Below are 18,051 nucleotides of genomic sequence, written 5' to 3'. Positions count from 1 at the left end.
CGGCACATACATTAACACATACAGGATGTCCAGCGGGTTTATGTGTGTGTGTGTGTGTGTGTGTGTGTTTGTCGTTATGTACATGCAAAACTAATGAAATCAGCTTCGGCTGGTTCACATATGAACCTTCGGAGCTCATAGCTGGTGTCCGTCTTGGTCGAGTTCGTCAGGGTGGGGCAGCACCTGTTCGTGTCTGTGTGCGTCATTTACCCTGAGGAATGAGTCGAGAGCTCCATTCTCCATGAACTCTGTGATGATCATCGTAGGCCTGCTCTTGGTGACCACGCCCTCAAGCCTGATGATGTTCGGTTGGTCAAACTGGCCCATGATCGATGCCTCGGACAGGAAGTCCCTCCTCTGCCTCTCAGAGTAGCCAACCTTCAGGGTCTTGATGGCCACAGGAATTTCCTTTTTCCCGACAGGTTTCAGGCGGCCTTTGTACACTTCCCCAAACTCACCTGCAGAAGGAGAAAAAATTACAGGTTACATCTTAGTCTCTTCAGAAAACAGTAAATGACTCAGCATGTGTTTGGGATGGCTGTTTTTTTAATGCTCCTTTAAATTTAGTGCCTGTAAATAAATTATTACATGATGATGATTATGATGTAAAATGGGTCACTTCTGAAATCAGTTCATACATTTGGCTGCCGTTAATTATTAAAAATCCTCTATCAATCAAACAAGAGCTTATTGTTCTTTGCAGCAGTGAGAGGAGGGAAGGATGAGTTGAACACTTCCTCGGTGGATGGAGCAGCCCTCTGCTTCCTCGGTTTATAGCTTAAGGCCCCTGAGCAGCTCTGCTCGGTCAAGGTCAAACTGATGGTATTTCTGCAGACTGAGAGAGCAACAAAAACTGAAGACCCTCAGTAGCTCCTCTTGGGATGAGAAAAAGTTTGTAGGTTTGTGGGTAGTAAGTTAAGTGTTAAGTGCAAAGTCACTTGGTTTTGCACACCACACCTCCTCTTTCTCATCTTGTGGTTTAAACAAAGGCAGCTAGTTGACCTCATCGATAAAGAGACTTTAGGTTCAATCTCTGTCTGCGGTTTAGTTTGACTTGTTGGCTAAAGCATTTCCTAACTCTGCTCATGTGAGCTGTAGCATCAGAGTATTGTGCTGACTCTGTGGCCACATATGATGCCTGCTCATTTGCTAGCCAGGTAGGCTACTTAGCATTAGCTATCTGACTAGAAGTAAGACTGGGTAAGATTGGACTTTAAAAGAAGGCTTTACGGTCCAGTAAAGTCCTTTACGGTACACTTGATCACAACGAGATCCTATGAACGACGTAAATCTAAAGAGTTTATAGATGAGAGCAGCCACAGTGGAAGGTGGACTAAACTGTAGAGGGGAGAGGAAATATCGTTTGAATATGGGGACACTTTCCTACAGGGAACTCCACATGAAAAGTGAAGAAACAGTTTCATCTAGAATTAAGATTTCTGTGCTTATTAACAAATTTGTTGTTCCACAAAGCTGTACGACCATCCAGCAGCAGGGCCACTTCAGTTCAGTTCACATACAAAACATACAATACTTGAATGTAAATATTTAAATAAAGTTAAGTGAGTCAAAATTGTACTGTACAGATCTTGAGTAAATATATTCAGCTACTTTCCATCTCTGCTTATTGCTCAGTTGATGTGACTAGGAAAGCTTTGTGGATGTTAGAAAATGTGTAAACCAAAAGCACCAGGACGTGCTGGAGCTCTGCATTGGTATGTTTATCTGTGGTTTGGTTGGTGACGACGTCAAGAACATGAACTGGTTTTAACATCAGTGCCTTGAACTTGTTCAATGTACAGAAAATTCGCTCACTGTGCTCGAAACACAGATGTCTTTTGTCAAAATAAATGCAGCCATATGCTGCTTGGGGACATGAAAATTGAATATCACTTCAAAATAAAAGTCCTCACCCCGAGATAAAAATCGGTGTGTGAATAATGGATGAGTGATGGGAATTGGATGACAGGCTGCTTCGTCCTGTCTCACTGTGATCTCTGCTCTACATCTCACTGCTCATTAAAAACTATCTACTGTCACTGATGTAAACCAGCAGAAGCAGAGATGGATGGAGGACAAAATAGGAAGGAGAGAAGGAGGGTGGGGGGTAGAAACGAAATGAGTGAAGGATGGAAATGAGACAGTATTGATAATAAGGAAGGAGAAGAAAGGACGTACGGATGGAGACGAATGAGAACAGTAATTTTCTGAAAGTGAGGCGAGATCATCTGATATGTCACTTCTTGTTTTTCTAAAACAAAGGCAGTCCAAGGGAAGAAAATCTTAAAATCTTAAATCTACTGTACATTTAGGTACACTGTAAGTAAATTAACTGGGTTGCCGGGTGAGAAATTGCTCCTTTCCATTGTTACAGTCAAATAAAGTGCTTTTTATGAATGACATTTGTTACAGTGTGAGTGATAGTAATAAGGAAAGAGGAAAAGAGAGAGGTGTTATCACAGAGGGAGAGGAAGACAGAGAGTGAGGTGAGATATTTTTACAGTCTCCTTAGGGTGCTTTCTTCTTTTATCTTCCTTCCTCAATCTGTTGTTCTGCTTCTTTTCCCCTCTCGGTTCTTTGTTTTAGCATTTCTCTATAAGGAAACAAACTCTAAAACTCCAGAGGGACTGAATCACAGGGAGAGGTGGAGGTAGAAGTATGTATCAAAGAAATACAGAAAGAAAAACAAGGGGAGAAAGTCAGCGAGGGGAGGGAAAAGAAAGAAAGTGGGTTGTGGGTAAATTTTCTCTTTCTGTCGCAGCAGAGTGGCACAGATTCAACTGTTTAAGGGCTCCAAGTCTGGCCACATCTCAATCACTCTCCCTCCCTGCCCTGTCGTTTTCATCCCTCCTCTGTCACCTCTGGCTGAGGTGAGAAACCTTCCCCTGAGAGAAATAAAGCGAGAAACGGTGGGATTATGGAAAGCCTCTCAGAGTGGCTCAACAGACCAAAGCCTAAAGCACATACTCTCAGCGGTGAGGGGCTGAATCTGGTTCATGACCTTTATCACCCAGAGCTCCATGGCCATTTGGATTTGATTGGTTTTGGTCCAAAGATGAAAAAAAAAAAGTTTTCTAGGGGAAAACATTTTGAGTAAAAACATTCCTCCATCTACTATGGTTTGAGGTAGAAGACAAATATCACAAATTTATCAATAAAGAATCAAAATCTGTAAAAGACAATGAATTATTGCTCATAAGGACACAAATCAAACCAGCCATATTCAAAATATGCATGCAGTGAAGACACATGGTGGCACTGGGGTTGAGAAATATGAACATAGATACCATACACCAATGTAAATCTTGCCATTTCAACCATTAACTATTTCTTAGCTGATGTTCTGATCTAAATCCCATAGCCTGAGCACAATATAAACTGTGAACTCGATTTTGACAAAGTGGCCCTGAATGAATCAGGGTTAGCAGCCTTGCACCTACCCTGGTAATGGCCAGATTAACCTATTAGGGGGGCCTTTGGGTAAAGAATTTATGTTGGGCCCCTGCTGACCCTGCCTGCCTCCTGCTCTCAGTTATGTATGTATGCATTATGTTTCAGTTAAGTGCAGCCTACACAGAGGTCGGCCCGTAAACCAGGCTGAAATATTACTACGTGGAGTTTTTTATGTGTGTCAGTTAGTTTGTGGTAATTTGATTAAACACAAATTTACAAAGGAATATGAGCCATGTGAGTGCAGCATAATCTGAAACAGTTAATTAGATTTTGACCCAAGGACTCTCTACAGGACAAGGTTACAAGATTAGTAACGTTTGAAATAATCAAAGTACCAAAAGACAACTGACAATGAAATTTTGGAGGCCTTGGGGCACTTCAGCACTGTTTTCATATGAAAGAATTCAAAATTTAATGCAGAAATGATATACAGCCTACATCTTTGAGGGCGTGAATAAGTTCTTTATTATGAAACTTGATGCAGAAACCCACATTAAGCACTAAAATCACCTTTAAAAATCCACGTGTGACAAGAAATAATGATTTTATTATGTTCTGCTACAGGGCCTGAGGTTATTCTTCAGCGTTTTGTATCGCTGACAGTTTCTTAAAACGTAAAAAGCAGATGTGGGTTTGATGTGAGGAATAAGACTGAAGTGATAAATACTTACTTTTGAGATCAGAGAGTTCAGATATGCAAATGTGAATTTCTTTTTACACAACTGATGTCTGCGTTGGATGATAACATCTGGATGTACTCCTGGTTTTATATTGTGCTGTCACTGATTTATACTGCATTTTGTGAACCTATTTTTAATCTTGAGGTGTGGCTTTAAGCATGTTTTACATATTTGTATTGTATTATGTTCTATGTTATTTTCGTATCTTATGCATTAGGCAGTTTCAGTACTTAATGACCAGTGAGAAAATAAGGCACTTGATCTTAACAACTGTTATATTTTTCCACATTTTTTTGTTTCTTGCTTCCATCTTTTTGCCATTTCCCCATCTTTTTTTCCAACAGCAGAAATGCAAAAACTGTGCCCTCCAAAAAATTTTCAGAGGATGCTCTGGGACTCCATTTCACATCCAACTTTCTCTATTTGCCAAACATCACACAGCATTTTTACAGTGAGAGCTCTGATAGCCACAGAGAACGCATGAAGACAGTTTTAATTTATTCCGGTGAAAGTTTGCAGCATGAATAAAACATCTTTCCTGACTTCAAAGGAAAAAAAATAAAGCAGTTTCCAGATCTTTCTCATTGACACGAAAGTGTGGCACAGTTGAAGCAATTGATTAATTTAAATCGGAGTATCGGTTGTTTCAAGTGACAGCTGGTCTCATTAAAGGAAACAAGGGTTTGCGTTTCTATCGCTCACTTTTAAGGCAGCTTAAGGTAAACAGTACTGTGAGTTTTAGTTTTTTTAATGGTCCTCCTGAGCAAAAGCTCTGGCACAAATATAAATAATGCACAGTATTATTTAGGATTTGACACATGTTGAAATAGTCTTATCTTCACCATCTTATAGCAACAACAGGGGAAAGGCAGGCAGACACTAAGTCTGTGGAAATCTCTACCTGATCCAATGACTTCTTCTATTTTGACACAGGAGGGGTCGATTTCCTTGGCAAACTCCCGGACAGCCTCGTTGGGGTCCTCATAGGTGAAGGGGTCGATGTAGATCTTGACCCCTGGTGAACTGTGGCCTTCAGACAGGGTGGGAAAGGTCACGGTGGGGGTGGGACCACTGAACATGTCTGGCCTCAGAGTCACCTCTGAGGAGAAAATAAGAAAGTCCAAATATAAACACTGTTTTGGAAGTGTGGCGCATGTAAGCACGTATGAAGGTGGAGCTTATTTAAAATTTCGGGGTTGGTCGCACCTCCTGTGTTGTACTGCTGCAGCTTGTCACCGTACACACTCTCCTTCAACTGCCTTCTTCTACGAGCAAGACAGAAACGTTACACAAAAGTTTGAAAAGCCAGAAATGCTAATTGGTTGTCTTCTCCTCAGCAAAGCTAAAATAAATAATCTTACTGACTGTCAAAAAAGTGTGCAAGAGAAGGAAAAAGTGTCAGGAATTCGTTAGTATTGGGTGACTTGTTACTGTTGTGTGATATCAGCTTTTGTTTCCTCCTTTCATCTGAGGATGGAACCAAAGAAATGCACTCAGTGATATTTTAATATGTCAACTGATCTTCCTAATAGACACCCCATCCCACATAAAGGAGAGACAGCTTGCTATTTCTGGGAGATCGTGCACACAGAGTTTTCCAGAAAGTCCTGATCTACCTTAAAACATTTGAGGAACCAAATAGATTTTGAGCAAAAGCTATGTCATTATTGTTTATTATCTCATTTAATGGAAACCATGCAAATATTCAGCTGCATGTGGTTGTACAGAAAGTAAATCTAGTGGTTTATACATGATAAATTAATTACTAGTTTTCCCAGATTTTTCTAAGCGAGCAGATCGGTTTAAACTTACATTCACATGGATTTTACATCAACGCACACAACGTTCACTTACTTAGCTTACCCTTGCGTTTTGTTCTGAGCAAAGCTTCTATAATAGATGGTAAGAGAATACAAATAAGCTACTCAAAATCCCTCAAAACAATGTAAACTGCCTAACAGTGTTCCTCAGCAGATATCGTGTATTCAGTTGCCATGGAGACGGCTCCCATCACATAACCAAAGTATGGAGTTTCACATGATGGTACCAGAGTGTAAACATGTGGCTGAAGCTTCAGACTATAAGATGTGGTCGAAAGCTCCTTTCTTCTTTTCTTTTTGGTCACACAGGACATCATGACTCAGGTGTAAATTAATGATGGCTGAATTCCATTTAGCTGCGGCAGTTTTCAGGAGCCTGTTATTGTGCATGCTGGCTCACTGTCAAACTGTCAGGCCTTACTGGGACACTTGAACAGACCGCCTGTGCTTGTCCTACTATGACAAGTGAAAATGTCTGTGGCGAACAAAAAGGCCGATAAATGGTTGAGAATAGTTGAGTGTTTACGCTGCAAATAATCTGATTCTCACCCCTGGCTTTAATCATTGATTTTGTGTCTGATTTTGACACATTTTTAAAAACTCTAATATACACAGACACATTCACCCAGAATAAAAAAGAAAGGAAATGATGAACCTTATTGAAACGCTCCAACATGTTGTGGAAAGAATTCCTTTAAAAGTGGAAACTTCTATGGCTGCAGAGCTGTCTGTGTGTTTAGAATGCGACATAAAGATCAGGTGTCCCAGTACTTTTAATTAGTGCATGTGTATAAGATAAAGGTTTGAGTGTGTATAAGGGTGCGCATGTGTGTACGTGTGTTACCTGGTACAGATGATGACGATAGCTACCAATGAGACGATACACACTCCTCCCACTAAAGAACCTGCAATCAGGGAGAGCTGCTGTCCCAGCTCTGACTTATACTCATCTGCAGAAACACACACACACACACACACACACACACACACACACACACACACACACACACACACACATTAAGAGGTATTATTTGGATGCCGTTTTAAACTCTCTCACAGACACAGTCCCAAACACAAATAAATTGTAATTTTCAAGACACAAGCACACACAAACTCTCTCTCTCTATCTCTCTCTCACACACATAAACACACACACACACTCAAAAAAAGTAGGGCAGAATTTAATTACTTTGCAGCCAGAATTTCACTCTTGCTCACCCTCTCAAATTCCATCCTCGCTCAGTCCTGCACTCTCTTCCCTCTCCACCATAAAACCTCCACCAACACACACACACACACACCTCCACACACTCCAGCCAGCCACCCACTTACCGTCGGTGAGTGTTTTAAAGAGCATGTCCTTGCTGTAGGCTCCGTAGCCGGCCACAGTGCGGGCCCTCACCTGGACCACGTAGCCAGTCCCCGGCCTCAGGCCCTCCAGGACAACGTTGGGTGTTTCGCTTTGGACGACTGAGCTGTTCAGTGACGTCTGGGCCTGAAGAGGACGTCGAGAGAAAAGTGAACATGTTTCACAGCGATCCAAAACAGCCAGTAACACTTCTTCAGTCGCACACACTACGAAAGAAGTTTAGAAGTTTAGAACTGAGATTTGGCCTTTAGCTAAGACAGGATTAATTCTTCCAGTCCAAACTGAGACATCCACCGTCTTCAGACTGTGACACCACAGACACCCCGGCAGGATGGAGGAACATCTTGAGTTTAAATTCATCTGGGATCTTTGTCACACTGTGCCAATATTTATAACATTTTTTGTCAATTTTTTTTCCCTCAACAGAAAAAAATGTACAATTTAAATATCTTCAACTACATTTTGTTTCAGTGCTCCACACACGTAAATTATCTATCTGCCTTTATCCATCAAGTCACACCTTAAATTCCTAGTAACGTGAAACCTCTTCACTTACATGGCAATAAAGACAATTCTGATTCTTAAAGGGTCAGTCCTAACAAATTTCTAAAGACCTTTTCATCTTTATCCTTACCTTTAACCTTGATGGAACATGATCTAGTTATGGAAACAGATTTGGTTTTACTTACACTACAGTGCAGAGAGATGTTACTCAGTGTGATCGCAGACCTTAGTATGAAGTCTATTGGGTTCCATTTGAAGGAAAGCCAGCTAAAACTGCAAACTGCAAAGAATCTTTTTTAAAACAAATCAAAATATATATTTACATATGATGTAACAGGGTGTGGCAGAAGAAGAAGTCAGTGCATAAGACCAAATCATTCTTTGTGGTCTGTTTTTTTTGTCGGTTTCAACTCTGCTCCGCTGAACACATCCAGCACCGCTGATGGTTGCGGTCGGATGTTTCCTCCGGTTCATCTGTTACCACACCCAACATTAAGTGTCTGTATTACAGCAGCAAGGCGACGAGTTAGAAGGTCTGCAAAACAAGAATTTCAGCTGCTCTAAGTCGTGTTTTTAGTCATGTTTTTATATTTAAATCATTACTTCATAACAATAGAAATAAATGGAATGAACTTAATTTCATTAAAGCTTTGCAGACACAGTTTTGATTGGGGCTGCTGTTTGAACGAGTTGTCTTAATGAAAACCAGTAAAAGCTTTGCAGAGATAAACTAAACTGAATACTGGGTCATTCTCTTTGGAAAGAGACGCTGTAGCTACATTTTGTAAATGTCATTTTTCAGTGTTTTTTGCAGCACAAACTGAATTTCATTAACTCCTGTTTTACTGAGATGCCGACAGAGAGACAGCGAAAAGGGCATAATATAAAACTTTGGCAAGTAAAACCAAAACTATCTGCAATACAAGACACCACGAGGGTGGAAACAAATGTTTTCAGTAATTATCCATCATCTTCTTCACTTTGTTCTCATTTCTGAGGCCACTTTCCAAGCCATCCACAACTGTCTTCCTCGTGCTTTGAGTTAAAAATCTCTCTTCAGTCCCTCCCTCTTTGATTTCGTGCTCTATTTCCTCACCTCTTTGACCCGTTCTCTACTACACCTCCTGAAAATACAATAAAGTGATAATTCAGTTTATTAAGTATTGCCCACAGAGACAGCTCTACCAAAGCTTTTAGTCTTCTTTATGCTCAGCCCTCCTCCTGAGGTGAACTTGCCCTCAGACCTATCAGTCCTATCTCATAAACCCGAGGCTACAACCTTTTACCTCCATCTCTGTATACTCTCATTCTATGCTTCCTCCAACCTATTTCTCTCAGATTAAAAAGGTTTTACTGAGGCAAAATCGAAACGGTCCAGAGGGAATGACAGATATGGTGTGGTGATGGCACGGAGGGGGAGGGAATCATGCCGTGAGGATGAAGGAGGTGGAGGCATCAATGGCACAGCGAAGAGGAGAGGAAGGGTGATGATGATGGTGATGAGGAGGAGGAGGGGAGCTCAGGAGAGGAAAATAGCAGGAAGAAGGTGAAGGTTGGGTGTGGAAAGAGAGAAGAAGAGGGAGAGTTATGAAAAGAAGACAAGAATAAAAAGGGGTCAAAGATGATTACATTAAGATTATACTGTAATTTCAAATACGAATTTCCCTCTTGATAGTCTTAAACCCTCTTGTTACTGCTTGTGGGTATCTTTATTGTTACTATTATGATATCACATGCCTTGTGTCATTTATTAGTGTTAATCTAATGTTAATACAGTGTCTTGATACACTACATTTAACATCATTAGGCTCTTACTTCTTAAAAGCGGATATTTTGTACAACAACCAGCAGGACTCCTGTTGATACAACTACATGGACAACTACAGAGTTTGCAGTGTCAAAACCTGCAAGAGAATAAGATAGAGTTATATTTAGATGTGGACATAGAAATGGGGGTATTGTGACAAGATGGGGTTTGGACTGGGAAGTGGGCATGTGTGTGTGTGTGTGTGTGTGTGGGGGGGGGGGGGGTTGCGGCACAGTGAAAGGTGAGGGGGCAGCCCATCTGAGAGGGTCTGGTAGCCAGAGATAAGTAGTGGGTAAAAATCCCGACTCCCTATGCCATATCAAATTTACTACATTAAAACCTCATTATCTACAGAATGGCTATGGGGGGAGGGGGGTTGGAGGAGGGATGCAGGAGAAGATCGAAGGAATGAAGGTGGAGAAATGACCAAGTATCAGAAAAGGAGGTACAGAGCAGCTGTCTGATAAGAAAAATCTGTCCTCTCTGTCTCCTCTCTCTCCAAGCTTATCAAACTGCTCCCTGAGGACTTCTACACTTAGCTATGAGCTAAAATTAGTCACTTTATGTGGTTGGCTTGTCGACAGCTTAAGATGCAGTATTTCTCCCTTCTTAGGATGTGAATCAAGGAAGAAGAAACAACAAAAGAACAAACTGTCAGCTTTTGATGCGTAGTCTTAATTGGCTTCCATGTTAAATAATGTTAAAGCAAAGGCAGCAGCAAATAAGGCCAACTCACAAGAAAGTCGCTGCTGTGATTCTACGGGTTTCATCCATGACTGTCAGACAGCAGCTACAGTACATCTCTCACTGACTGCATTTCTTCTCACTCTGTCCTAAAGTCACTCTAATTGCTCTCTGAGAGGCAAAATCTCAACTTGCTCTTTCTGCTATTCTCCGTCTTTCACTGAAACTTCACTTCCACCAAAGCCATGAGAAGGTGGGTGCTGCAGTGTGGCAGCCCCACGTCTTGAGATCTAGTGACACAGGTTTTTGCTCTCTGTCGCATTACACACCATACTGCACAGAGCTTACAAAGTGTGGCACGAGAAGTGCACTGCCAGCCGCCCGCAGGGCTCTGACAATTTGCCATCTTGACTTGGGGTACTCGTAATGTCGACGGTGATCATTTTGGTTCAGAATAAAAGTTGGTTGTCATTGCTTATTTGTTTGTCTAATATTCAAACGTGTTTTTGCTTCAGCAAAAAAAAAAATCTCCTTGTGTCCCAGTAGCTATGACTTTATGAACACTCCAACAAGCCCTCACACCACAACAGCAAAACAGGTTATTATTTTCGTGTCTCCCAAATGACCAGTAAGACTGTTTCATATGAGTGTTTTCTGATCTGCCAGTTCAGATTAGGTGAAGACAGTGGTCATGGTTGGAAAAAAAAACAATGTTAGTAAGTGACTGAATGTAATGTAATTTCTGGTGACAAGGCCAGACACATTTTGAACTCCTTCCTCAGAGATTTTGCCGCAGTAAAACAATGTCACACTTTTTTTCTGCCTTCTTGCTTCTAAGAGAGGATAGTCACGACTTGCATGATCACACAAATTTAGCTGTCAGGAAAACTTAAAGATAAGAGTTTTTCAGCACTTCAGCAAGCAAGAATGCTATTGCTTTTCTGGCAAAGACAGTCAACAGATGATATCTGAATGAGACTGAGGTCTACAGAACAGAACCTACAAAGACATGAAATGTTTTCAGGTACAACATTCCGCTAATAGCACGAATGCATTTCAATAATTGCAGAGGAATTGCACTTAAGGAGCTCTGAAAGATTTCTGTGAATGAAAATTCCTGAAAGAAACTCAGTAAGGAGGACAGCTGATCCAACTTTTGCTATATTAGACATTAAATGCTGGATGTGTTGACCACTTTTGTTGGATATCAAGATTATATTGTGCAAATTTAATGCACATAACAACATACATAATTTACTACTTAAAAATCACCAACATACATACAAGGCAAAGTACCAACAGTGTAATAACTTATGTATAAAGTTGTGTCAGTACTTGGTTTCCTTATAGCGTTTACATATTAGTACAGAGCACATAGTGAACCAAGAGAAGCAATAAAATAACAACACACACATTCTCTTGCATGTCCCTTATGCCGTACAATAAAGTTATAGCCATACACCACAGCATGTTGTGCCGGGAAATTGGAATGTGTGAGAGAGCCCTCAGGCATTATGGACTTTAGGATTGTGCTTCTGAGTTTTTTAAACAAAGAGAACAGACAAGAACAGTTGACAAGCATCTTGAGCATTTAAAGGTTGTATCTCAGAGTACCGCTGAGCTATGGAAACACCATCTCCACACACACACACACACACACACACACACACACACACACACACACACACACACACACACACACACACACCACCCCAACCCCCGCACACCTCCTCAAAAAAAATGCCCCAAACTATTTTCTTTTGTTAAAATGATTAGAAGATGGCAGGGAATCAAATGTGGGCAGCGAAGGAGGAGGCATGTTCTGTTTGGTGTATCGCACACAATCCCTTGTAGGTGCTTCGCTCTTTGTTTTTAATCTGTCTGCAGTGAAAGTCTATCTGTTTTTGCAGCTGTTGGCTCAGCTTCAGAAAAGATGAGGATATTCTTGTTTTTAGCTTTGGGTGATGGATATGGTTTTAATTTAACTTTCAGTTTCCAAATGCATTGTATTTCCCACTGACTGGATTACAAAGAAGACAAGATATGTAGTCATGGTTTGTCCTTTCTTTTTAGAGTTTTTTTTTCTTTCCTAGAGCAACAGTCTTTGATGGGAAAGCAATCAGGTCCTGCTTGTTTCACCCCTGAATCAGAGCCCCTTCATTGGTGCCCGGGGTTTGACATACTTTATGCAGGCTAGTTTAATCCCTGGGCTCTGGCAGTGAAGTGTTCTGTGCCTTCGTCTCCTGGCACATATAGATAGCCTGTCCACTACAGGTCCACTACCTGACAACTAGAGGCTTGATTACTTCGGTCAGGTAACCTCACAGAGCAGAGTGGTAGGAGTTTTGATTTCAACAGAATCCACTAGCAGATAAATTGGTGCTTTAGTCTTCTTGTCTTGAAGTGATTCAGCTCGGGAGAAAGAAAGATCTTCCAGTTTTGTCAAGATGGTGACATACACAGCAAAAAGCAGTGGAGGGACTTTTTTTTTTTATCATCATGTTCACACTTTATTCTCTTTTGCAAAACACTAAGAACAAGTGAAACTACATCCTCACACGGATCAGGAATATTGTTTTTGCTGGTAAACTGTTTGAACTTGAACTTCCATCTTTTTTTGAATCCATTCAGCAACTCTTCAGACTAACCAACCCCAATGGGTCAAGGCCAGCTGTGACTCCAGCAGGGGTCTTCCTGTTCCAGACTTACAGAGACATGCAAAACCCTCCACCATGATGGGGTGGATTATCCGATGGGGCAGCATGAATGTGAGTGTTATACCAAACTTCCAACTACATCCCAACCCTCGACTCACAACCTTTGCATAATGACGAAAAGAAAGAAATTGTAGATTCAAGCAGCCAGAAAACATTTAGCTCCAAAGGGTGGCTGAGCTCATCTTTACAGATAGGTAAGGCAGCAGACAGGTAAGATTAGATCAGATCAGGGTAGACCTAGTTCTCATTCACGCTCAAGGGAGCTAGTAGTTGAGGTGGTTTGGGTATGTGATGAGGCTGCCTCCTGGATGCGTCCCCTTCCTACTGGTAGGAGACCTCTGGGTAGACCCAGAACATGCTGGAGGGATTATATATCTTATCTGGCTTATGAACACCTTGGGATCTCCCAGATGGAGCTGAAGGATGTTGCTGGGGAGAGGGATATTTGAACAAATTTGACCTGGCCCCTGATAAGCAGCAACACAACTGATGGACAGATGGATGGATTGCAGTGGGGTAATATGTGTTACACAGAGCTCCTATATTCAAGTCCAGAAACTGTTCTCTTTGTTGCCACAATGGTTCAAAATTGGAAGGATAAAGCAAATTAACAACAAAAGAGTTCACTCATTGGCAATGACAAAGAAAATACAAAGGCTCATTTTGAATCTTTTGTTCTCTCGTTCAACCCGAGCTGCCTGGTACAGACATGTCTTCAACATCAAGTCTGGATGAAAGGACAGTTTCCTCCAGAGATGCTCTACTCTTTGTGTGGTCGAGCTCTCAAGGAGGGCTGACTCCTGTCCTTCACAGATAAAAGTAACTAAATATAAAACCAGTGGTCTGTGATCTTCCTGCTGATAAAAACCAAGGTCCGCAGAGAGACTTGAAGGCCACATCAACAGTAAGATGAACGTATTTAAGCAACAATGTCGCCTATCAAACAATACAGCAGTAACAAACATTGTTAAGATTCCTCCCTAAAGACTGCGGAATATGTACAAATATCATCATGAAGAGCCTACAAGGCAAGAAACTGCAACTGAGCAGTAAAAATATGTTATATCATGGGAAAAATGACTATGGTGGCTGATATGATTATATTCATATAAAATATGTAGTTTCATCTTCTGCAGTGCATCATCAAATATTTATTGATTCAACAAGGAAGGCAACATTAGTAATTTTTATGTCTATTATAAGTTTGTCTAAATCACTGTCCATAATCATCGTTTTCATTTTTCATGAGGTTTTGTTTCTCGTAGTGATTAAGGCGGAAGCGCGGCCTTCACAAGACTCAAAGTCTGCGTGAGCTCATTTGCGAGTTACTTGACCAATTAAACAGCTGATTTAATTGGATCTCCCGGAGCCCACAAGTCTTAATTAGATTCCATATTGTGTTTTACAGCCTATGAATCTGTGGCGACTGAAGCTACTTCATCAGTTGCTCATGGAAGAAACCCACACAGCATTTTAAGATTCAATTAATCAATAAATCTTTCTTTTACAATTAATTCGAAGTTGCGTCGCGGTTCGACAGGATCCCGCTGTGGCCACTTGTTAATGAGCAGATGCTCATTTTTGCTGCACAACTTTGATCAAGATTTGATGTGTGTTGAAATACAGAGAGGCTCTTCTATAAATGTAAAACCCTGTCAGTATGACTACAGCTTCCATGAAATATGCAGTGTGGCCCTAGGATCAATCCATGCTTAATAGGAAATAATATTGTATGAATGATGATCCATGAACACAACTTTTCAACAAGACATTGATTAGAGGAATTATAAATCTAAGAAAAAAAATATGCTGACATGTTTCTGCCCTCAGCTGTGATTAATTAATGATTATGTCATGTCAAAGAGTAGCACAAGCCTCTGAACTAATAACTATAATGATTTATGTATCAACCAGTAGTATTTAAGCTTGCGACAGGAATTGATTTTCACAAGAACTACACACTATTGAGTGATCATTATTATTTTGAATGATATTGCAGTGAATGGACACATTGGGACATAAAACCCAACTACACTACTGAAACATGACAGGTGCAGATGGCATCGATTTAAACAAGTGAGGGTTTGTGGGGTTTGAGTTATTTCATGGATGAGTAAAAATTAAGAATTCAATAAATTTTAAATCGTGGGATGCCATCACTGACCTTGGGTTTTTCTTTCTTTTTCTTTAACTTTTGAATGGTCTGCGGTTGTTAAATTGTACTCATTTTGCCCTTGATATCTTTTTGTCCTTCTCAAATCTTTTGATAATGTGATGTTTCATAGATTTTGTAAAGTAAAGTAATTCCCACATTTACTTCCTTTGCTGATAGTTGGATGAGACTGTCATTATTGCTCCCAGTGTCTGTTGTTCATGTATTGTGAAGGTAGAGCCAGGAGACGTTTAGTTTAGCTTAGCATAAAGACTGAAAGCAGCGGGGTTACAGCTGGCCTGGTCCTGTCCAGAGCTATAATATGTGTCTACCAGCACTTCTAAAGCTCATTACCTGACACATCATATCAAAACAGAGTAACTGAGCACAAATAACAAGTTGTGGCTGTACTGGGGAAATTTTCTTTGCTGGAAAAACTGACTTCTTGAAGTCTAAGCTGGTCGTCTGACGCCTTATACTGATGACAGGACTGCAGTTTTTGTGTGGAAGAAACAAAAGAGACTCATCACGTTAATTAGTGTGCTTTAGAGGGACAGGAAGGCAGTTTTTCTTACCCTCGGACTGACCCAACCTAGCGGATTCTTTTTATATTCAGTCTTTATGCTAAACTAAGCTAACCATAGAGAAAGTTAAAAAACTATTTTCAAAAAATGTCCAACTCTTCCTTAAAAATTTCCCCTTCCTTCTTCTCCTTACTTTCTGCAGCTACTTGGATGGCAATGTGTGTGTTCTGTCAAGGTGTCTCATTCACCAACGGACATAATATTTCATGGTCACCTGATTTGTTAATTTATCCAGAGTTGTGTTGTCCATTTACCAGATGAGGGTAGCATAGACAGAGGCATTGTAAATAAACATACCAACAAGCGTGTCTTTCACTTCGATTCAAGTCATTATAAGCTGACGTAATTGAGAAGCCACGAGAGTGTTTCTGCTTCTCGATAATACTTCTGATAATAGACGACTTAGATGAAGTTGATATTGATTCGCCTGTTTTATCAACTCTAATGGATTACTGGCTGCGACCATAACGCCAAAAAACACACACAAGCGCTAACACACACATCTATCATCCCACTCTACCTTGTCATAGTATCGTATCTCGTAGTCGAGGATGATTCCGTTGGGCTGTTCGGGCGGTGGCCATGACAACGAGAAACTGCGGCTCGTTGAGCTCACTTGATGCATTATGGGAACTGCTGAAGGAGCTGTTAAAAAACACATACACACACACACAAATACACACCATCAATTAGGCAGTTAAAAGATTCGCTAGCATGCTCAAACACCATAAATATGGAAATATAGTGCGTAATGTAATGACTTATTGCTAAAGATTATTTAGACCCAAAGGAGAAAAATGCTTCCTCATCCAGGCCCATGAAAACAAATTACTGCACTTGTCACTGATGGGGAAACAAGAGTTATGTCTGTAATGCATTTTTCCCCATAATTTTAGGAACCAGAAGCTGTTGGCAGTAATGTATTTCATGGTTCTGCCTCTGGGATCTTTATATGAGATGGTTTTATCATATTTGTACTTTACTTGATAGCGTACAGTGAGGGGAGGAGGGAATCAAGACATGGAGATTGAGACTACACCCGTAACAAGTATCAAATTGATATAAGCCATGTGGAGATGGAGGATGGATGTATCTTGCACAGTGGAGTCACAAGGAATATCGTGGGGCTGCCATGACCCTCAGTGAATGCTGTGATACCTCATGAGCAACGTGTCTTCTAAAGTCATAATCTGACAGCGTGAGTGAGCCGTGGCCTGGAAAACCTCACAGTCTTTTTTAAATACGACTACAATTGACATTTTACAGGGTTCTCTATATGTCGAGTGAGCTTCATATCCGAAGGGCCCATGAAAAACGCTAAAGCCTATTGCATAATTTAACCCCGCCCCCCCAGTCCCCAGCCCCGGTGCAGTCAACCTGAAAATAAATCAGTTTTTGTTGAGTCCTAAAAGATTTCAGGGATAAGAGAGTTTTTCATCCGGCAGCAGTAACAAATGAAAAGAAAGAAAAGAAAGCAGCGGGGTGACGATGGATCATGTTTCGATAAAGAATGAGCCTGGGCTGCAGTAGATGAGGTAAATGATGTGTTTTCCATCAGAGGAAAGCAGCTTTTAAATCTAAATTTGGGTAGCGGTGAAAATATCACTTGTGTCTGTCTCCATAAAGTATTGATGGTGCAGTAACTCAGCTCACTTTATAGTCTCCAAGAATTACACTGTCAGAGACTGAGAGAGGGGGACAGGGGGAGGACGGCAGAGAGAGGGGATTAAGGCGAGAAAAAGGAAACTGAGGGAGAGGCAGGGGGAAAGAGGAAAACAGGATGAAAGCTGCGGATGTGAAGGAGAGACAGTGAAGGGGGTTGAGAGAAAGAGAGACAGAGGGAGAGAGATGACAAGCTTATAACATGTTTTATGAATTAAAAGGCTGTAGCTCAATTTCCTTTATCCCCCTAGCCAGCATAATCCACTGTGCCCCAGGGTATGCTTACACACACATACACAGATGCTGACACACACACACGCATACACACACACACACGGACGCACACAGCTTTTGCACTCCCCACTCACCAGCCTGATTGGTTGTAATGTTGATTGACAGTTGCTGGGCGGGATAAGGGCTCCTGTTGGAGACTCCGTTGACTGCCTGTGGAGTATAAAATGTAAAGGTGAGGTGCTCCCTCTTACAGACATTAGATACTGTTGCAAGGCCTGTTCAAGTGCTCAAGGTGGCAGATTCGACACCCAAACCTCTATTTTGGATTTCAGACTGAGGACCTCTTGTTTTACCAGCTGCTTCTTATCAGCTAACATTAGTTAAC

General features: G+C 41.1%; 1 protein-coding gene across 2 annotated transcripts in view; it reads right to left on the bottom strand.

Moving 5' to 3' along the window:
* The window catches only part of LOC124060835 (ephrin type-B receptor 1-like), a 73,787-nt gene that overhangs the window by 13,258 nt on the left and 42,478 nt on the right, over window positions 1-18,051 (bottom strand). The window contains exons 8-14 of one of the 2 annotated variants that reach the window (XM_046392182.1): window positions 17,801-17,876; window positions 16,291-16,415; window positions 7,286-7,448; window positions 6,798-6,903; window positions 5,340-5,395; window positions 5,035-5,232; window positions 211-458 (exon numbers count right to left, since the gene is read on the bottom strand). In XM_046392182.1, the coding sequence (XP_046248138.1) occupies window positions 211-458; window positions 5,035-5,232; window positions 5,340-5,395; window positions 6,798-6,903; window positions 7,286-7,448; window positions 16,291-16,415; window positions 17,801-17,876 (972 nt within the window). Of the gene's footprint in view, window positions 1-210; window positions 459-5,034; window positions 5,233-5,339; window positions 5,399-6,797; window positions 6,904-7,285; window positions 7,449-16,290; window positions 16,416-17,800; window positions 17,877-18,051 lie in introns of both variants that reach the window. The other variant, XM_046392181.1, reaches the window with a different exon arrangement.

Source organism: Scatophagus argus, chromosome 6 (genome assembly GCF_020382885.2).
Source record: "Scatophagus argus isolate fScaArg1 chromosome 6, fScaArg1.pri, whole genome shotgun sequence".
Lineage (NCBI taxonomy): Eukaryota > Metazoa > Chordata > Actinopteri > Scatophagidae > Scatophagus > Scatophagus argus.
Note: the sequence above shows the minus strand (reverse complement) of the source record. Positions and strands in the feature narration are given on the sequence as shown.